The sequence below is a fragment of the Xyrauchen texanus genome, chromosome 49 (genome assembly GCF_025860055.1).
Source record: "Xyrauchen texanus isolate HMW12.3.18 chromosome 49, RBS_HiC_50CHRs, whole genome shotgun sequence".
NCBI lineage: Eukaryota > Metazoa > Chordata > Actinopteri > Cypriniformes > Catostomidae > Xyrauchen > Xyrauchen texanus.
In genome coordinates this window covers 8783859-8806732 of record NC_068324.1, presented here as the reverse complement: position 1 = coordinate 8806732, position 22874 = coordinate 8783859, and the positions used below count along the sequence as shown (strand labels likewise).

Sequence of the window (22874 nt, the reverse complement as noted above, 5' to 3'; positions counted from 1 at the left end):
GGTGAGACCAAGATGTGGGGTAGTATGGGTTTCTCTCCTCAGCTCCACCTCTAAAATTGTCATCTGGATCTACAGCATCTTCCTCGCTCTATGACTTGCTGCTCTCTCTCCGGAGGAGTGGGGTCGGGGAGCTCATGGCAGTGTGGCACTGGGGCGATGGATGAAGGAAGGTCCGGATACAGGATAGCAGGTGCATTCTTGCCAGTCCGATATTTGGAAGGGTCCACCATGCAGAAGTTCAGTTGCTTGAGTGGTCAGTGGGTTCCCGCAAAATTCTTGGGATAGCGAACTTCATTGCTCTCTTTTCCCCTCTGTACAACCTATGACTAATGTGTAAGAGATTCTCGCAACATTGAAAATTGTAAAACATTTTAAAATTCCAAACTTTTACAATTTTAAAAAATTATCAAATTTTCTAACAAAATTCAGAGCAACAATTGTCCATCTTACCTAACAGAGTTTGTTTGTAGTGTTCACAGGTGAAATTAGGTTCCCAGGGTTTGTCTTGATCCCCCGACAGGCATGAAATATGAAATATGCCTTGTAGGCCTCACACATCTTAGTAGATGCTTCCATGGAGTACTTTTTCACTCTTGTCTTGATAAATTGGCCGCAGACATAGCAAAATGCGTCTGCCGGATACTTGCAGCCTCTTGATGCCATCTCAGAAAAATGCAGATACGTATGTATCCACTTAGGCAGCTGGAACTAAACTGAACTGGTGGGCTTAAGACCCCTGTATTAATACTACTTTTTATATTACTGGAAAGTTCTAGAAAGTTCTAGAAGTTTTTCCAAGTTTACTCTTTAGCACTGAATCTATCTGGAATGTTCTGGAAAATAGGTACATTTCAAAATATCACTGTTCTGGTCACAAAAGCAAAGTTTGTTGGGAATAATAGCCATTTTTTATACTTTTGAGGCACACGCCATTAGGAAATAACACTTGCTACCCAGGACCCCCCCCCCCAAAAAAAAGTTACACGGTGAAATTGACACGCTGCTGCCTCCTGTCGGCCATCTTAATAACGTCTCTTCAGAATTCCGTAAACATCCCGACGTCACTTCCGCTTACATTCGCCTAAAAATCGGCAAACGCTTATTTTGATTATTTCGTAGAAAGCGCTTTTTCATTTGAACAGTACTGTTCGTGTTCTCCATCAATATTAAAGTGCAGAGACGCCCCGTGTAAAGCACGGCTGTATTAATAGCCTCAGTTATGAAGGTGAGTGGAGGATTTGTTGTTGTTTTGCGTGTCGGGACGGTGCAGTATTAAAACGAGCACAAACTGTTGAATATTTCCGTTCATCAGCAGTTTTGTTTTGCATACGTGTCGCGTTTGGTTCTCGATTCATTCGGAAGACTGTTGTCATATCGTGCACTGATAATAATAGGCTATAATAATACATTCTTAAGCAGGTTAGCTGCTGTCATTGACTTGGGTCTTAAATATAATATTTCATCATCATCATCATCATCATCATCATGATGATGCAAAATGCTTTATTGCACAGAAAATTGCAGTATGCTTTTATGCATTATGCAGCCATAAGGTTTATTATTTTACCTAGGCTTTATCATAAGCTTGAAGTTGTTTTGAATGTTTCATTGTTGTACTTATTTTATGCATTGTAGATTGTTTATTTATTTATTTATCAAGGGCCCCAGTGAGACAGAGGTGATAGAAGAGAATTCAACACCTGCTGATCCAAACAATGAAGAAAATATTCCTCCTTACCTGCAAGATGAACCACCTGATGGTATGTTTAGTTAACATTCTCACAGCCTTTTTTAATATTGATGTTGTGTACTTAAATATTTACTTGCTATATAAAAAATATGTTCTAAAAACACCTTTATAGGAAATTCTAGAATCATTACAACGTTTTTTCTACAGTCATTCATAATGAACATATTGATAATGTACTTCGGTTGCTATAAAAGCACAAACATGATGGTAATTTTATTCATTTTGCAATGGAATTCCTATCTAGAAATAGGCTAATTTAGAAGTTTCTGTGGCAATTTATATGCATTTGTAATAAGGATATACTGTATATATGTGAGTATGATGAATATGTATTTGCTTTTGTAGAACCTTAATACACTCAAATTTTTTTGCAAATTTTTAAGATTTATGCATCTTTACTTCATTACAAAATTTCATCAAATTTGATTGTGTAATGTTTAACAAAATTATTTTTACCACAAAAAATCCCTTCTGTGCTTTAAAAAAATAAAAAAAAATAAAAGATTTTGTTACAGTGACACATTTACAATGGAAATGAATGGGGGCCAATTTTTGAACATTAAAATACTTTTTCAAAAGTGTAGCCACAAGACATGAACAATATGTATGTAAACATGATTTTTGTGTGCTAAAATTACATATTAACCTTTTCTGTGTAAAGCTTTAGCCAATTTTATAACTTCGTTGCCATGAAGATGTAATGTCAACAAACCCTATAACAACTTTACAGCTCAAATAATGCATGAGATTTTACTGAAGAATTAATTTAAGTGCTTTCATAAAATTACAAGCTTCACATTTTTACCTTTTAAACCCTCCAAAAATTGTCCCCATTCACTTTCATTGGAAGTACCTCACTGTACACTCAATTTCTGCTTTTTTTTTTTTTTATTTTTTATTTTTTTAAGTAGAGGAGTAGCAAATTGCAATGATTTTTTGTGGTACCACAAATGCTGTCGGCTGAGTTTAACTTGCATTGAACCCAGAATATTCCTTTAATGGAATTTTGTAATGAAAATGAAATCCATAAATCTTCAAATTATTTTTTGAGTGTAATCTCTTTAGTTTGTAATTGATCATTATTGGTCTAGATCCAGGACTTTATTTATTTCAATATGTGCTGCATTAATGAGATGTTAAGAATTAAAGAAGGCAATCATATGTGTTGGTTATTAAATAAGTTGTTAGTTATTATTGGGAGTTAATAATTTTCATAAAGTGTCATGTTGAAAAAGTCTTTGAGAAATATAGCCTTTGTTATTTTGGTGGGCCCCAATGGGGGATCATTGGGTCTGTTGATGTTAAAAACCCCTGTTGATCTAGATCATGAATCAATAGCAAGAATTGTCATAAATACACACTTCAATTTATTAACTTAAGGAAAAAAAACCTGCATACAAATCTTAAGAGTTTATCATAATTTACCAAAGAATACACACCAGTCCTGTTTTTTAATGCTGCAGTAAACCGAAGTGATCTGCAGAGGGCCACGCTGACTAACGGAAGACAAAGGAAGAGTTCAGTAGTTAAAAATCGGTCTAATGAGATCGCCTCTGGAGTGCCAGATTATACACAGGTCTATGTTAATTCACAGACTGATAAATCACAAATCCAGTCATTTTACAAAGAACCCAGAGAACCTCGCAGGTTCCCTCTAGTACACAGCTTGCTAATCTATATTTTGCATTGCTTGGTCTGTAGTCCACTATTGTGCCTTTCATTAAGAATTAAAGATATTTCAGTAACTGGGCATCTTAAGGTTAAACAGGGCTTTTGTAACCACTCTATGATCAGTGTCCTCCCTTTGTTCTCTCTGCTATTGAATCTTTATGTCCAGGGACCCTACAAAGACACAAAGCTCTCTTGTCTTGTCTCTTTATAAACTGTCTATTCGAAGTGAAGGCTCTGATGCATCTTCTTTGCCAGAAACAATCTCTTTAGTCTAAACGGCTGCATTAAATTGCTTTGGGATCCTCTGTGGCTGCTGCCCACCAGTGTATCACAGGTGGTTGCGTAATAGCTAATGCCTGCCCTCTGGCTTTTTGGCTGCTGCGTCAATGCAGTTCCTGAAATAGTTTATTGTGTCTCTTTGATTCTATAATTTTTTTTGTTGTTGCTGGAAACGCACATACCTATAAAAGGCTTGCAGGATCCATGCTGTATGCATTCAATTGCATTGTTCTGATTTAGGGATTGTTGTTTCTGTGGACATATAAAAAGCTATTTCAGTTGATTTTGATTGAAAATTGCATTCACGATGACTGGCGTGTTATTTGAAATTAGCTGGTGGTGAGCTTAGGTACACAAGTGCATTGAGTCTGTCAACAGGGAGGAAAATTGTTCAGATCAGGCTTATTATTGCTGAGAAAATAGCAAGAGGGATGGATGGATAAACACAATGATTTTAGATCTGTATCTCAGCAACCTCACCTCTACTTTGGATTTCAAAATCTGAATGGCATGTTATCTCAAATACATTTTTCAAAGATTAATCATAATGTAATAACGTTTTTGCCACACCTGCCAATGGTGAGTAAATTTACCAATGGTACATTTTTGTATCAGCCATGTAAAGCTATTTTGTATGATTTTTATTACATTTTATTTAAGTACATTTTGTCAAGCCTGATCCCATGAGGAAAATATATATTTTTTCAAAATGATATTATTGTGCTGCAGTTCAATGGTGAAATGTCCACTGAGTGACGTTAAAAGGAAGTTACATTTCCCCCAAACAGATGAGGTTCATAATTCAACAACCTACCTCCCTACCCTAAACCTAAACTTTTTATGATAGTGTCATAAAAAAAACAAGATAAAAAAACCTGCAATTGCTGATGGAACCAGGGATTACAATCGTTCTGAGCAATAACAGTATTTATTTTCATTCTGGTTCAAAGGTTCTGCAGCCTCCGTTCCAAATCGTAACCAGTTAGCTCAAAATAAAATAACAGTTAACAGTGTTCTTTTTAAAATGACTGTACTCTGAGCTAAGGGGTGGGTGAAATACCAATTGTTGTGTTGCCAGATCTCGCAAGAGAAACAAGCAGCCTGGTCTGGAAAAACAAGCCCAAAATAAGGCACTTGCCTCACACAATTATTTTTATAGCATAGAAATCATAACAATTATACCATTAATTAACAGTTAAGTCTAATTTTATTTACAGCTTCTCAGTCAAAACCCATCTGCATCAAATCTGTATTAATACATAATATCTAACAATAATTGAGTGAAGACTTTGGAACAACTGAGAATTTTTTTTTTTTAAATCTTTTTTCTTCTTCTTTTTTTACCTCTAATAATGTTTTACTTGTATCTGGATTAGACGTGCATGTACAGTATATGAAGTAAATATACTTGGGGTGGGTTGCACCAATAAGTATTAAATAAAGCAGAGATTAGAGCTAATCCAGGGTTTGCTGAATCAAGTTTTATTTTAAATTGATTTGCATTACACCACTTAATTGTAAATACTGAGATTAATATGTTTACCTGTGATTACAACCTTCACCTGCAAATTATGAATTCTGAATTTAGCAGTATCGTTAGTACACATAGCTGATCAGGTAGGTTGAGGAAATGTATCGGCAGTGTGTACAATGCCACAAGCCTTCAAATATGGCAGCAAGTAGCATAATTAAGGAAATGTTGTGTCCATAAATGAAGAGCCCAGGCTGACGACTGTATGAGAGAGAGAGGGGAGCAAAAATTATCACTTGATGCTTATAACCGCTCACGTTAAATGCCAAACTAACACAGGCCTCTCGCTTCTCTTTGAGAGACTGGTCTCTGTCCCGTGTCCCTGCATGTACAAAAAATTTTGTTCGTTTTTGGTTTTCATTTTCGGTTTTCATTTTCATTCCTTGAACCGTTTTTAGTTACTAAATGGAACCATAATACTTGGCGACTTGCGTGCTCCTCAGGATGCATATCCCGGTACTTTGAACAAGCTTGTAGATGTAGTTGGTAATATAATACAAACGTTAAAATGTATCATCACCTTTCAAGTCATGCGCTACAGTAAAAGTGTTTAGATGTCATGGAATAGCATTGTGTGAGGAACATGGCAAAAAGAGCTTATGAACTGATAATCTGCTGTTTTTCTCGTGATTTGTGTGAAAGGAAATAAAAGTCATAGTTGGTGTTGCGCCTCTAGTGTTCATTGCACCAGGAAAACGTTGCGATACAAAGAATGAGCCACGTCAAAATCAAATTTAGCAAATATGTTGGTATAGTCATGAGACCAGGTAGGTTTTGTCCTTATTTAAAAAAATAATAATCATTTTGTAACCATTTATACCAATTGTGATATGTCTAGTCGAGCCAGTGAGGTTGATTTCCTGTCCATTTCGCTATGTGTCCCTAATGTTTAGAGTATATGGCCATCTGAGGTCAGACATGCTCACAGAGAATTTTAAGCAGAACCAGACAGACTAGCCCACATGCTAACATTCATGTGGAGAAATACAGCCAAAATGGAGCTGTTCACCCTGAGGAGAGTATGCTACAGCAGACCGCACGAGGTTTACAGACCGTTTCTTCTCTTGATGCAATATTTGCACCTGATTTTCATTGCAAGCTCGCTTTGTTACCTCATCTCTAAATGTAAAATGTGAGGACACTTAGAACAGAATGAAAGGCAGGATTGTAATTTCAGGCAAATTACAGGTGCCGCATGTAGATGTTTCACAATTATGTTCTTTGTGTGTTTTAGTCTAGAGAGTGTTGGCAAAATTCAATCAGGGTTAGATTGACAAGCCCTGTCAGAATGATTGCGCTTTATTTTCCAAGCAAGCAAAGAGGTTTGAACTGCTGTAAACCTGAGAAACGCAAGGGCATAGATTCTCTCAGTGCACTAATTTGTGCTTTTGTTATATAACTGAAGATATTTGAACGCTGTGGTGTCTGTTCAAGCATTTTTAATGTGTTGTAGATTTAGTTGGGCCACATACATAAAATGACTGAAATAACTGACCAGTGGAATGAATGAAGTGAAAGTATTAACTTTTAATAAAAAAAATAATTGAATGGAGAAAAATATGCATTAAAAGTGAATGATGACTGAGACAAATATACTGCCATCTCCCTTGTGTTCCACCAAAGAAAGCAAGTCTTACAGTTTTAGAGCAACATGAGGGTGAGAAAATGATGACAGAATTTTCATTTTTGTTTTCCTTATAGAATGTGGTTGTCACTTTCTTTCATAACCAAACTATATTTAGACTGACAACTGTATTCTGCTGCTATGTAAAAAAAATGTCTACCTTTTCAAATAAACTGTATCTTCACCTAAGCACAAACCCTGCAATCTTACAAAACCGCCCTGTTCAATTACAAATCAAGGTAGGTAGCACTTGCCTGTCAGAGCAGCCGAAATTAAATCAATCTCACTATTAGGTTGAAAAGAAGGAATCAGGTTAATAACAGGTAAAAACAATGTATTATTGAGTTTGTGCGACTCTGTCCTGTTTGCTCAGTGCCGCATGGATAGTTCCATCATCTTGACAGATCCAGTGCACATGAGGGGCTCAATCTGATGTGCTGTAAAAGCATGATGGATGGACCATCAGGTAGACGAGACTCACGGTGCAGTGTCCACCTGCGGTTCTACCTCGCCGTTTTCATTAGGTCCCCACAACCAAAGACACAGATCAACATGTGTGCTGATCAAAGAACCTGAGCAACATGATGGATAGGTGCAAGTGTGGGGAGAAACTTGTAGTTTCGAGTTGGTTGCATTTTTTGGCATACAGTTGTTTTTTATCTTAAGTGATGTGTTTAATTAAAGGTAGTCTTACATAGATGGATGACCTAAGAATGATCTGATGCTTTGGTGCATGAGAAATTGTTTGTGTTGGACTGCAGAGGTATAGAGAAGCAAAGGCAAATTGAATTTTGGATAATTTAGCTGAGGATTTGTAATTTTTCTGGTTAAAAGTTTGTTTAAAATATGTTGAAAAAATTACGAAACCCCCTTAGTTAACATGGGAAAACATGTTTGAAAACAGCCATTATTTTTGCAAGAGCGCCGCAACATTGCTAGCCCACTTTTTTTTAACCATCTTGGATACTGAAGTGTTTTTCATGTTCATTTTGGTTTTTCTCATAGAGATTCTTCTAAGCCATGAACCAAACAAACCACCTTCGAGGTGAATTGCAAGCTTTGATTTGAAGGTGCAAGACTGTGTTCATTAAGTCTTTAATGAGGGAATGAAGTATAATGCCATGAAATGTTAAAAAAATAAAAAATTAAGGAAAAAAGTTTTTTTTGAATTAAAGTTGGTTATAATAGATTTTAAGTGTATTGCAAAATATGAAGATAAATACAAACATATAATAGTAGGGAGACTTGATTATGTAATTCACAGTGCGTCCCAAGTAGGTATATCTGCAGGACGGAGACCTCCAAATGGGGGCGGGATCTCCAAAAGAATGTGGGGTTACTCCTAAAGGGGGTTTGGGTATTTTATTCACCAAAGTGGCATTTAGCCAGGACATTAATAATGTGAAAAATTACTATTACAATTTGAAAAAATATTCAGAACTTCTTAAACTACTTCTCGTCAAACGAGTTCTCATCAAAAAATCCTCCACGTGCAGCAATGACATCATTGCAGATCGTTGGCATTAAAGCCGTCAGTTTTCCAGATTCTCGGGTGACATTTCACCCCACACTTCCTGTAGTACTTGCCATAGATGTGGTTGTCTTGTCGAGCACTTCTCACACACCTTACAGTCTAGCTGATTCAACAAATACTTGATTGGTTAAGATCCATAACACTCTTTTCCAATTATCTGTTGTCCAATGTCTGTGTTTCTTTGCCCACTCTGAACTTTTCAAACGTGTCTTTTTCTTTGCAATTCTTCCCATAAGTCCAGCACCCCTGAGTCTTCTCTTTACTGTTGTACATGAAACTGGTGTTAAACGGGTAGAATTCAATGAAGTTGTCAGCTGAGGACATGTGAGTTGTCTATTTCTCAAACTAGAGACTCTGATGGACTTATCCTCTTGTTTAGTTGAACATTCAACATCTCTTTCTGTTCTTGTTTGAGCCAGTTGTTCTTTGTCTTTGAAGACTGTAGTGAACACCTTTTGTATGAAATCTTCAGTTTTTTGGCAATTTCAAGCATTGTATAGCCTTCATTCCTCAAAACAATGATTGACTGATGAGTTTCTAGAGAAAGCAGCTTCATTTTTTTTTGCCATTTTTGAACTAATATTGACCTTAAGACATGCCAGTCTATTGCATACTGTGGCATCTCAAAAACAAACACAAAGATAATGTTTAGCTTAATTTAAAGAACCAAATAGCTTTCATCTGTATTTGATATAATGTCAAGTGATTTTCTAGTACCAAATTATCAATTTAGCATGATTACTCAAGGATAAGGTGTTGGAGTGATGGCTGCTGGAAATGGGGCCTGTCTAGATTTGATCAAATATTACTTTTTCAAATAGTGATGGTGCTGTTTTTTTTTCACATCAGTAATGTCCTGACTATATTTTGTGATCAGTTGAATGCCACTTTGGTGAATTAAAGTATCAATTTAATTACATTATTATTCCAAACTTTAGTGTGTGTGGGTGTGTGTGGGTGTGTGCATATATATAAATGAAGTTAAAATAACGTGGACTGATGGCTTCAGCAAAAGCATATATCATTATTTTAATAACCTGGTAATATAAGCTCATGGTAGGTCTGCTTTTCAAGGTTGAAAAGTTATCGTTAAAAACCAATTTTCCCTTTGTAAAAAATTCATGAGATTTTTACTTCTTTAACCAGACTGTTGCGGTCTATTCCATTTGGTGACACATACTTTTTTTTCTCAACAATTTGGAATGCCCAATTCCCAATGCGCTCGAAGTCCTCATGGTGGCATAGTGACAGGTGGTGGAGGACGAATCTCAGTTGCCTATTCATCTGAGACCGTCAATCCATGCATCTTATCCCGTAGTTTGTTGAGCGCATTACTGCGGAGACATAGCGTGTGTGGACGATTCACAATATTCTTCGCGGCATCCACGCACAACTCCCCACATGCCCCACCGAGAGCGAGAACCACATTATAGGGACCACGAGGAGGTTACCCCATATGACTCTACCCTCCCTAGCATCTGGACCAATTTGGTTGCTTAGGAGACCTGGCTGGAGTCACTCAGCATGCACTGGATTTGAACTTGCGACTCCAGGGGTAAGCCCCCCACCCCCGCAATTCACCTTTAATGTTGAACCCAGTTCTTTTGGACGGATGATGGCACAGTTATTCCATCGCCCACAAATGTAAGTGAACCTGCCAACCATATTCTTCATAGAAATGCATTAAGGAAATGCAGCCTTTTGTTGTTTTATTTAGCTGTTTGTTTTTTTTGGCCAGAATCACTCTTTAAGCTGATGCCCCCAAGCCTCTGACTTTAATGGTTATAGATGAATGGAACCTGTCCAGTGTAATGATCCACAAATGCATAACTCGGCACCCAGGTATGCACATACAGACACACATAGATTTTGTCCATTTACTTTGGACAGTAGCTGTAGGCACCATCTGTGGAAGTTGGCTCTCCATGCTTGTCTGATTGCAGGGAGACATTTGTCACTTGAATGCTTTGTCACAAATCAGAGGAAATGTGATGCTTTTGGGCCATTATATGCACGGTCATGCTGGGCCATCTCACACACTCAGTATAGAGACTCAGAAACCATCAGGACTGATGTGCATCAGCTGGCATTACGGTCCACTTCATTATCTGTCATAACACAGCCAGAACTGGAACTTTCCTCAACTTTTTGATCAGTGTTTTCTGTAGCTTTTTGATGAATTTTCAGTGTGCATGGCTGTGAAGTTTGGCTTTAAAAGGGATACATGATGGAAAACTGTATTTGCTTGCTCTTTTTAAAATCTGAGCGTTTAATGTACTTTGTAGACATACAACATTCACAACGCAAAGCTTCCTTCCTTGTCTATGCAGACCATTTATGGCAGCTAAGCTATAAAAATGGGTCATATAGAAATCATCATTTTGATGTCACAGCCACCAGTACATTAACATCTACTACCAGCATTTAAAAATTGCTGGTAGTAGATGTAAAAGCATTGAAAGATCGCCAAAAGTTAATTTTTAAGTAGCAAAAGTAAAAATTCACCGGAATGCTAATTTACATCTCTGTTTTTAGTGTTCATTTAAAACTAGGCAAACTCTGCATTATTTTTTGTCATTAATCCATGCATTATTTCTGCCAATGCTGTGGCTTTGTTGTGTAGTCATTGTCAAGTGTCAAACTTATGGCTATAATATAGGTGCTAATAAATGGCTTTTAATGACATAATATTTTAGTTTAACTTCTATTTATTTTAATTAGATCAGATACAGTTGTTAGTGGATGATTTTAAGCTGTCATAACGGTCATGTTACATTGTAACATTTCACTTTCCTTTTTTCCAGGGAGATGGCGAAAAAAGTATATGCTGTCAGTGTTTCCCATTAATTACCTACACTGTGGCGGTGATATGGCCTTCATATTCAGAAATGCATTCAAATTAGACCTGGTAAAGATTCTAAAGTATTTTATTATTATAATCTCTTAAAAATGTTAGGATTCATATCCTGCAATAGTCCTTTGAGCATCAAATTGTGGGATGAAAGAATGCACCTTTTGTGAAAATGGTGCAAACAACATTTAGAGAATTAATATTTAGTGATAGAGAAAAAGGGAAAAGTGGATATGTATTACATTCAAACATTTTAGATTAAGAAAGGCAGAGGCTGTCTGTGACTGAATGTTGACCGTTCTTTTCACATCCAATTATTTCCTCTGCCACGACGAGCAGAAATATTTTTTTAGAATGGGGAATGATACATAATGGTGGGTGCACTGATGGGTTGAGTGCATGCATCACTCTCCACAGCTGTTTTCAAAGGCTTGACAGTTGTTCTTCACCGGCTCCTTGGCATAGTACAATGAAACACAGCAAGAAGCCGACTTACCATCTGTTGTACAACTGGTAAATTATGACACTTCATTACAGTTTCCTCTTCCTCTATCTCTTTATCTCTCACTCTAGGTCTCTCACCCCTATCTGTTCTTTTCCTCACTAACTACCTCTCAGTCTCTTAGGTTTTTACTAGGGGTGTAACGGTTTTCTGTAAAAAACAGAACCGTACGGTTCGCCACCCACGGTTTGGTAAGCATTTGCACCGCGGTTCACCTCAAGTTTAATGACGCATCTGGATCATACAGTTTGGCTAAGAAAATAAAGCGTCAAATAGACATGCGCAGTTATAACCTCTGCTAATGCAACTGTATCGCACTTTAGACACGCTCTTCCTGTTTCACATGGGTCAACTTTCTACAGAGAGAAGCTGTACTATTAACTGTAAGTATGTTAAATCAGTTGGTGACATCACAGTTCTGCACACGTTAGTGTGAAGTTGAAAATGGCAAGCTTAGAAAACAAGCCCCAAGATAGAGAAGCCTCTGTGTCATTCAAGTCTCCTGTCTGGAACTTTTTCTTTTTGCAGTCAATCACAACAGCGATGGTCATAAATCCTTTACAAAACAGGCACTGTTTGTAGACATTGCTTGACACGAGTGCCGTATACTGGTTGTAAGAGCCATTTCAATGTTTATGTCCAGGTTTGGCCATTAGGTGGTGACATGTTCATGGTATAGCTATTGGGGCTCAACTACTTAGGAGGATAGGTGTAATCAGACACAGGTGTTGCCAGAGGGAAAATGCCAACTAGTTTTTGACCGCCAAAGGAGGCTGTGGCTGTATGTTTGATAATGTGACAGTGTCGATGAAGATGGAATATTGTTTCGTTGTGGATAATGAAGACCTTGTGTAACAATAAATCATATCTCTCACGACAGAGAAGAAATCAGAACTTGAACTCCTGTAACATTATTTCTGTACCGAACTAAGCGACCACGGTAAGCGCGTCAACTAGCCTACTTCAACCCTCTGTGTAACCCTCAGCTGTTCTAAGCTTAGGCTGGCTTAGCGGTTACACTGGTAATACATCAATGTTTGATTATTTATTTACGCCGACATTACCCGTGGATAGAGAGCACGTGGCGCACACTGAGCCGCAGGCGAGCCCAAAACTGCACACAGGCACACTCCCTTCTGTCTTTAAGGACCTCCGTACTAGTTAGGACATATAACAATAACTAAAGCACTTGTAGTGTTCATTGCCAAAGTTATGTTGCCCTACTACTCCATTGATGAAATTGTGGGATTGCCACGTATGATTATAACACTTGTGTTGCGTTAAAACATCCGTGCTTGCATCCATTTTAACAGCAAGGTTTTTCCTTCTGCAGTGATGTACAGCTTCCGAATGTTGAATATATGTTGAGTATGAAATGCACTTTATGTTGATGCATGTAGCATAATAGCAGGTATTAAGTTAAATGTTGAGTTAGTAATTAGAAATAAAAACAATTTTTGTTAAGGGCACTAATGGAAATTACTTTTATTCAGTAATACTCTAGTAGCCATATAGTAAACATCTATCGAGAGGTCTCTCCTATTGCGTAAGTAGCTTACGCTATGGGAAAACTCAGTTTCTCGAGAAATATTGAAGTCTTTATGTAAAACGCATTGCAGCTGCACAGCAGACAGTGATGAGCGAGGCAGCTCGGTCATTGGCTGTGCCGCGGCAACTGCTCGAACCAATGACGGGGCGACTCTGAATTCGCGCGCTCAGAGCCTGCCGAAATTAGCATAGGCAGGCTATATAATGGGCACCCCGTCATGCGAGTTCCTTTAGATTTAATCTCCTTCAGCGAAGACCTTCTATTCGCTGGATCCTCCGGATTGTTGGAGTCTTTCGACGCCGTTGACAAGCTTACAGCGGGACTGCTAAGAGGACGGCGGCGCCTTCAGCCGCCTTCGAAGCCTTCTGCTACGCCATCCGGCGCGCATCGCATATCCTTTACTGCAAGCACTCACCCCCGCGACGCTTTTAAAAGTAAAGAGTAATTTTCCAAGGCATTGTTTCAAATGCCTTCAGCCTGCGCCTCGTGCAGAGGCCCTCTTCACGACGGAGATTGGCACATCATCTGCACTCGCTGCCTGGGTCTGGACCACGCAGAAGCTGCACTCTTTCAGGGCGGATGCCCCGAATGCGACTCCTTGGGCCTCGCCGAGCTGCGCTTCGCTTTGCCGTTTTCACCGCAAGCGAGCCGGCTTCCACCGTGCTGCCACCTCCGTTCGAGCAGCGCAAGAAAAGCGCCGCTCACAGAGGCTGCCAGAGCACGCCGACTCGGTGACGTCACGCCCGGCCCAGTCCCGCGTGCATCACCGCTACCAGAAATCTCCCGCCGCCAGTCCATTTCACGAGGCGGACCTGCACCCCTTCAACAAGGCGGTGGGTCTCGTCTCGTTCGGCACATCAGGGGCGGCGATGGAAAGGATGACAGCCTCTCCTTGACGCTGCATCCGGCGACTGGCGGGCTCGTTCGACCCAGCGCCATCGACATCAGCGGACACGAGCGCGGGCACCTGCATGGACTCGGAAATCGTCCGTATCCTGTCAAAAGCCGTGGAAGACCTCGGGCTCGACTGGTCTTCCCCGGAAGAACCCGCCCGCAGCCGGCTGGACGAGTGGTTCCTGCAGGGCTTCGAGGGGTGAGAAGCTCTGGCCTTCCATCCAGCGGTGGATGGTGGGCATAGATGGTTGGCCTCACTCTCCTCTTTCTCTCGCGCCGTCAGCTCTCACCGGTCACGCATACGCCGCCGCCGGCCAAGCTGCGTCAGCGCTGCATTCGATGGCGGTCCTACAAGTTTTTCAGGCCAAACTCCTCCGCACCATGGACGAGTCTGGACCTGAACCCGAGGTTTTCAAGGACCTGCGCAGCGCTACGGACGTAGCCCTGCGAGCCACAAAGGCCACCGCCCAATCCATCGGCCGGGCCATGGCTAATTTGACCATCCTTGAGCGCCATCTGTGGCTAACGCTAACGGAGATGAAGGACGCGGATAAGGCACCATTTCTTGACGTGCCTGTCACTCCAAGCGGCCTGTTCGGACCGGCGGTGAGAGAATTCACTGAGCGCTTCACTGAGGCTCGGAAGGATTCGCAAGCTATGCATCACTTCCTGCCCAAGCGCTCCAGCTCGTCTCAGAAACCGCCCCAGCAGCAGCAGCGAGCCAGGGCAGAGCCGCCCGTCTCCCAGCCGAAGAGCAGACCTGAAAAGGACGCTTGACGCCGCTCGCGTTCCGCTGGCCGAAGAAAGCCGCACGAGCAACGAGGTCCTCGGCCAAGAATCACTCTGAACACGGAGTCTCGTAAGTCTTCCTAGCAACAGGAAGAAAAAGAGATAGTATGTGTGTCACAAAAACCGCTCTCTCTCAAACATCTAAAACATTACCCAGTCCCCTTACAGGCGGCTGGAAATGTCTATACAGCAGTCAATGGGCCAGTCATAAAACTCGCTCACCTGCAATCAAATGCCGTTTTTACGGCGACACACAGAAATCACGAAAATAGTCATTTTCTGCCTGTGTCACTAAGGGTTCACATGTCCACACTAAAGTGCGCATTTCCACATATCAATACTGTCCAAATAGTGCCAAATACCTCCCCAGTTCAGGCTGATGTCCCAAAAATGTAGATCGTGTGCCTATTGTCATGTATGCACCACTACACACAAGCACTGTTCCCACAGTTATAAACACTTCCCCAGTAAAAACGGGAAATACTATAAGTGTAGCGCGCGTGCCTGCTGTACTGCACGCACCCCTACACACAGCTACCCATACAGTTTCAAACAGCTCTCTATTTCATGCACTAAGCATCACAGATGCAATGCTGCGAGCAAAGAAACTCCCCGCTAAATCGCGGAAAGCTTTATGAATGTGGCGCGCGTGCCTATTATGATGTATGCACCCCCACCCCAAAACAGTGTTCATACAGTTTCAAGCATCTCTCCGACTCATGCTGTGAGCATCTCGGAGATAGCGCACGTGCCTGTACTCTCACACGCACCCCTGCACTCGGCATTCAATACGGCTGCTCAGTGCGCACCTGCGCCTCTGAGAGCCGTAGACTCTGTGTTAGCACAAATCGATTTGCCGGTGGGGCCCATATGTCACTGTGACACGCCCCCAGCCAGCATTCAGCCCATATCTGTGCGAGCAGAAGCCTGGGAAAAAATCCCTGACATGCCGAAATGGGTTTTGAACATAATAAAACACGGATACTCACTTCAGTTCGCTCGCAGACCACCCCGCTTTTCAGCAGTGGTCGAGACGAAAGTGAGAAAAGATGCGTCACATGTTCTACGCACCGAGGTGCTCAAACTGATAGAGAAGGGCGCTATAGAAACTGTTCCTCCCTCTTTGAGCGAGGCAGGTTTTTACAGCCGCTATTTTCTCGTCCGAAAAGGACGGTGGCCTTCAGCCCCATCCTGGATCTCAGACATCTGAACAAAGCTTTAATGATTCGCTCGTTCAGAATGTTAACAACCAAACATATCCTCGCGCAAGTTCAGCCCGGGGATTGGTTTCTATCAGTGGATTTGAAAGGCGCTTGCTTTCACATTCCGATAGCGCCTCATCACAGGCCCTTTCTGAGATTCACTTTCGAGGGACAGTCATACCAGTACACAGTACTACCATTCGACCTATCATTGGCCCCCCGTACATTCACGAAATGTATGGACGCTGCACTTTCCCCCCTGAGACAGCGGGGAGTGCGAATACTGAATTACCTCGACGATTGGCTAATCATAGCACAATCAGAGGACCAGTTAATGATGCACAGATCTTGGATTATCAGCCATCTAGAATGCCTGGGTCTGAGAATCAATTTTGCAAAGAGCGTGCTATCCCCCAGCCAGAATATCTCTTTTCTGGGAATAGTGCTAGACTCAGTGCAGATGACAGTGCGCCTCTCATCAGAGCGTACGCTCTCTATTCGACGCCTTGCAACATCGTTCAGAACGGGCGCGCACACCCCTGTCAAACGATTTCAAAGAATGCTCGGTCTCATGGCCTCGGCATCAGCTTTACTCCAGCTAGGATTGTTGCACATGCGTCCTCTCCAGCGCTGGCTCAAGAGCCGTGTCCCCACTCACGCGTGGCGCTCGGGCCACTTTTTGATCAGAATGAATCACGGCTGTATAAAAGCCCTGACGCCCTGGAAAGCCATCAACTGGTATCAAACCGGCGTGAGTCTGGGCGTGAGTACGCGGAGAAAAATGATCATGACAGATGCCTCCAAAATAGGATGGGGGGCCCTTTACGAGGGCAGGCCTGTCTCCGGGTTTTGGTCAAACCCGGAAATGCGCCTACACGTAAACTGTCTGGAAATGAAGCGGTCGCCTTGGCTCTCAGAGCCCTGCTTCCGTACCTAAAAAGCGAACACGTCCTGGTCCGAGCGGACAACATGACGGTAGTTTCAGTATATAAATTGCCAAGGTGGACTCAGGTCGAGCTCCCTGCACTCTATGGCCAGGAGCTCATCCTATGGTCACAACACCACCTGCGCTCGCTAAGGGCAGCGCACGTGCCAGGTGTCCTGAACCAAGGAGCGGACATGCTATCCAGAGACAAGGTTCTCCCAGGAGAATGGTCTCTCCACCCTCTGACCGGTTCAGTGGTTATGGCAAACCTTTGGCGAGGCAGAGGTCGACCTCTTCAGCCTCCAAGGAAAACGCAGCACTGCCCTCTCTCTTCTCAAAAAGCACGGACGCTTCGCCCAAGTTTGGCCGAGCCGCCCCTTGTATGCTTTTCCCCGATCGCGATGCTACCTCAGGTCATCAGTCGGATCAGGGAGGTGAAATGTGCAGTGCTCCTGGTAGCCCCACTCTGGAAAAACCAGACGTGGTTTCCAGAACTGATACAAATGATGCAATCTGCCCCATGGCCGATTCCGCTGAGGCAAGACCTCCTCGGACAGGCCAGCGGGATGATTCTTCATCCCGGCCCCGATCTGTGGGCCCTCCATGCATGGCCCCTCAACGGCTTCCCGAGAACCTCCCCAGTGGAGTTTTGAGAACCATTACTGAGGCGCTTGTATGCCCGAAAGTGGAAAGTGTTCAGTGACTGGTGTGATACCAAGAGTTTGAACCCCAAAACGTGCGAGATACCAAGTGTACTCGCCTTTTTGCAGGAGCTGCTGGAGGCGGGCCGCACACCCTCCACGCTCAAAGTCTATGTGGCTGCCATAGTGGCGTCACACAATCCTGATAAAGGACATTCATTAGGGAAAAACGATCTGATCGTTCGTTTCTTAAGAGGCGCTAGGAGGATGAACCCTCCTCGCCCACCTTCGGTGCCGATCTGGGACCTGGCCACGGTCCTGGACGCACTCAAGGGTGCCCTGTTCGAACCTCTCCGAACCGTGCACCTTAAGCAGCTCTCGCTCAAAACCGCACTCTTGCTGGCGCTCGCTTCAGTTAAAAGAGTGGGCGACCTGCACGCGCTGTCATGAAGCGCTGCTTGCCTGGAATTTGGACCTAACGACTGCAGAGTTGTCCTTAGGCCAAAGCACGGGTATATTCCTAAAGTGCTCTCTACACCCTTCAGAGCACAGGTGATATCTCTGGCAGCGCTATCGTCCCCAGCAGACGAAGGCGACGCAAATTTAGTCTGCCCGGTCAGGGCGCTCAGAGTATATTTGGAACATTCTGCCCTGTTCAGACAGACGGAACAATTATTCGTATGCTTTGGCGGCCGAACTAAGGGTCTCGCTGTCTCAAAGCAAAGAATATCAGCTGGATAGTGGATGCTATAGGCTGGCTTATGAAGCCAAGGGCCTTCAATGCCCCTTAGGCATCAGAGCTCACTCTACGAGGAGCATGGCCTCCTCGTGGGCATGGTCGAGTGGGATACCCATTGAAGATATTTGTGCGGTGGCAGGCTGGGCCTCGCCTGACATTTATCAGGTTTTATAACCTACAGGTCCCCTCATTGCATTCCAACATTCTATCAGCCTGACTATAGAATGGAATAGAGTGTGTGTATGCTGGGCATCACCTCCTCCCTTATAAGGTCCGTCTCTGACCGACTTAGAGGATTTATTATGCGTACCAGTACATAAAAAGCTCAGTACATAAGATGTGTGCTTGTGTTTGTACAAAGAGTGCCCCGCCTTGGGCAAGGACGCTCTGTAATATCCCAGTATATAGCTCGCCGTTGGCCGGCTCGGGGAATAATCACTTTGCTTTAAAGCTCAGGCACCTGCCTCTTGTTTTATAGAGTGAAGTCAGCACGCACGGCGTTTTACATGGTGTTCCCATAGCGTAAGCTACTTACACAATAGGAGAGACCTCTCGATAGGGAACGACTCGGTTACTAGCGTAACCTCGGTTCCCTGAGAGGAGGAGCGAGTATTAGCGTAAGCTGCCGTGCTTGTTCTTGGTCAGTTCAGCTTCAGTCGATTGAACCTAAAGGAACTTCGCATGACGGGTGCCCATTATATAGCCTGCCTATGCTAATTTCGGCAGGCTCTGGCAGCTGAACGCAGGCGCTAGCCCATTGGTCGCGCGTTCAGAGTCGCCCTGTCATTGGTTCGAGCAGTTGCCGCGGCACAGCCAATGACCGAGCTGCCTCGCTCATCACTGTCTGCTGTGCAGCTGCAATGCGTTTTACATAAAGACTTCAATATTTCTCAAGAAACGGAGTTTTCCCATAGCGTAAGCTACTTACGCAATACTCGTTCCCTCCTCTCAGGGAACCGAGGTTACGCTAGTAACCGAGTCGTTTTACTATAGTAATATTGTATTAGCCATGACTGAGCAATGACTGCTGTCACCATTGATTTTAGGGCTGCCCCCCGATAGTCCACCAAACGTTAGTTGATGAGTCTTGGTTACCAAGTTTTGATTGGTCGGTTTGTCGCAGTAAAAAAAAAACTTCACATGAAACCGACGAACACAAGTATTACCGCTAGTCGGACGCTAGATGGTACTATGGGGTAATTTGCTTTAAGCAGGGTTAGGGTTGACCCTACACAATTAAGCAAGACACCTTGATTTCAAACTTTGAACTTTAATTTTTATTTATTTTAACTAAAATTCTAATAAAACTGGAAAAACATAAGTGCAATTAAAATGTGTGTTGTTCTACAGTACTTTTTGAAATATGGTTTTACAACAGTTGTGAAGGGCAACATCTCTCTGGCAAAAAACCTACTTCATTTCGTTGTCTAGGAAAATACATCATATGTGTAAATACATTCGTTTTTTACCCTCCTTCACGATATATGCATATCATATATATATGTATGTGTAATCTCGCAATATCCGATTACATCAGCAACCCCAGAGCTGAGGGATTGGTGAATATTCTTGCTTTTGTGATTTTGCATTGAAAATGACATTTTATTTATTTAAAAAACTAAAAACTTCAATCAAATACATTTCTAAATTCAAATTGCACTCCAAACGAAATGAAAAAGCAAATAAAATAAAGAAGTGATGAAAAAAATTATATATATAAGTAATCACCTTTCCATTTACCGTCAGGCAAGTATCTGTCTAAACATGCATGTCGGAAAATTACTTGACAAATGAAGACATAAAAAGAATTCAAAATGTAAAAATAATCATTATGATGATAATAATCACTGAAATATAATAATATATTTATGATAATAATCACTGAAACAATGGTTTGATGTGAATGTGTTTTTGTATTATTTTACAGTATGTTTTAATCACAGATGTAGGCTATAGGCTGCAGAGTTGTGGTCACAATGAACTGTCATTTGCAGCACTCATAGATGTTACTGTTCTTGCAGTAATGAATATCAATAAATAAAATATTCATAACACAGAAACAAAGAAAGAGTGAGAACTTTATATATATATATATATCTACAAGTCAACTAGGAAAATCTTTGGTCTGGGGCAGCCCCAACTGATTTCTTATCAGAAATAATAGTTTTGACACAATTTGATACCATTGTTTTACAACAGTAATACTGGTTAAACTATGGTTACTTTAGTAAAACCATGGTGATTTGTAGTGAGGGCAAATCCCTTGAAGTGTTTACTGTAATATTTGGATTTGGCAGTAATATTTGTTTTTTCTGAACATACTGAAACCATGAGATCCGAATTGTGAGAAATATGAACCATTACACCCCTAGTTTTTACTCACTCTCTCTGTTGCTCTCTTGCGCTTTGTCTATCTCCCCTGACATCTATACTCAGCCATGTGCTGCTTTCTGTAAACTAGTAAATCAGGACACCGCAGGGCTTGTGGGCTGATTCGATGGCAAATATCTTATTTAGTTTTTTTGCACAATTACATTTTCTGTCATGTACAGTATCATTGATACATATTTCATACAGTTCAATGCCATTTTAAACAGCACAAAAAAAAGAGGAAGATAAAACAGCAGATTTTGGCTGGGATGACGAATTAAACTTGAATAACCCAGAGTTAATAAATAAAATTTGTTTAAAGAAAAGTGCTTGCTAATGTGTTGGTTTTTTTTAAGAGTGTTGCTATGCCGTTTCTAGGCATTCTGGGTGGTTGCTAGGTGGTTGCTTACTGGCTTTTCTTTTTTCCTTTTTTTTATTTTGATGTCCACTAGTAAAAACCATTAGCCGAAATATTCAGAATAATAAGTGCACATCTCATGCATGATTTGAGGGATAATTAATTTCCATAGCACAAATCATTTAGGACGAGTTATGAAGTTCAGTACATAAGGTTATGAGTTGAAATCCTCACATATGCACAGTAGTAATTGTCATGGCAAGAAACTTTGCAAGAAAAACAAAACTTGGAAAAACACTGGAACATAATTAGAATAGTTTACTTGTTCAGTTCGATTTCAAAGTATGCAGTCTGTGTTTTTTCACTGAATAATTACTTAGATTGGTGTAGTGGTGTAGATGCTTTTTCCTGCATTTCCTTGCAGTCATTTTTGATCATATCTGGTTTTGAGAGTCCTAACCAGTGACCGTGATAAAACCGCAGCAGAACATCTGTCCTCAAAAAATGAAAGAATATTAAAGTTATTTCCTGCACGTCTCGCCCCTGGTCAGCAAACCTCTCGTTGGCACGTTGTTGCACATTTGCTATCATTGCAAATCCCTGCTCGGCAAAACTGACAGTAAACAAACAAACAAAAAAAAACAAAAATGTAGAGGGGGGTGTTTGCCTGCACTGAATTATTTAAGATCTTACCTTGACTATTCTGCACACCATCTGCTTTGATGAATTATGCAAAGGACATGCTTAAGGTGGGAGGCCTTAAATGAAGCACTCTACACTGAATAGCCATGGTGTGTTGTGGGTCCAAATATTATGTAGCCTAAATCCTTTGATGTGTGTGAGATGAGAAATCTCCTCATAAGAGATCTCCACTTTTAAAAGCCTTTTAATATATTTTTCAGAGCCTGTACCACAATTTCCAGTGACACATGGGTTCTGTTCCAAAACTTGGTGAGCTGCTAAGCGGCCTTTCACAACTAAATTATTTTTGCATACATCTGCACTGCTTTTCAATCGTTTTTTTGGTTAACGTGCACTAGATGGACATCTTTATTTGTTGCCCCGTTTTTTTCAGTGTCTCGCACAGGAGTGGGGTGTTTAAGACAACCTGTCAAGTAAAATAATTTGTTATTTTTTTTTGTCTCGATACCTGAGTTTTATTTGTTCATTGAGCTGCGTCTAACGTTTGTTTTAGTGCTAGAATGCTTTCTGTCTGAATGGCCTCTAAGACTGTATCCTAACAGAGATGAAACCTCATAAATGGCTGATTTGGTATGCTCTACATTGACAGCAACTCTGTGCCACACGGAAGATTTAAATCATGATTGATTCCGATAGAGTTTGACGTTAGCATGTTGCTAAGCTACAAGTCTCTTTCTGGAAATGACATGATGCCCTAATAAGCAGAAAAATACATAGCACACACAAATATTGTGTAAAATAGTCTATTTTGTATTGTTTTTAACTATATTTTGTAAATAATTTTTGGTATTGAATGAATGTTTATTTTTTTTATCAACATTTATGTTGCTTCGTCCACCATCTTGGATTTATTTTTTCATAAAACATAAAAAAATACTATTTTTGTTTTTAATTTAAAGTATAATTTTAAAATACTCTTTATTTTTGTATTTTTTAACTTTATTTTTGCGCAAACTTTTGGTA

The 22874-nt window shown here is 41.3% G+C and overlaps 1 protein-coding gene across 1 annotated transcript in view; it reads left to right on the top strand.

Moving 5' to 3' along the window:
• The first annotated feature begins 1051 nt into the window (after nucleotides 1–1051).
• Nucleotides 1052–22874, top strand: part of LOC127640506 (transmembrane protein 263-B-like) — a 44745-nt gene continuing 22922 nt past the window's right edge. The window contains exons 1-2 of the mRNA XM_052123107.1: nucleotides 1052–1225; nucleotides 1661–1760. Of these exons, the coding sequence (XP_051979067.1) occupies nucleotides 1220–1225; nucleotides 1661–1760 (106 nt within the window). The 5' untranslated portion in view covers nucleotides 1052–1219. The remainder of the gene's footprint in view (nucleotides 1226–1660; nucleotides 1761–22874) is intronic.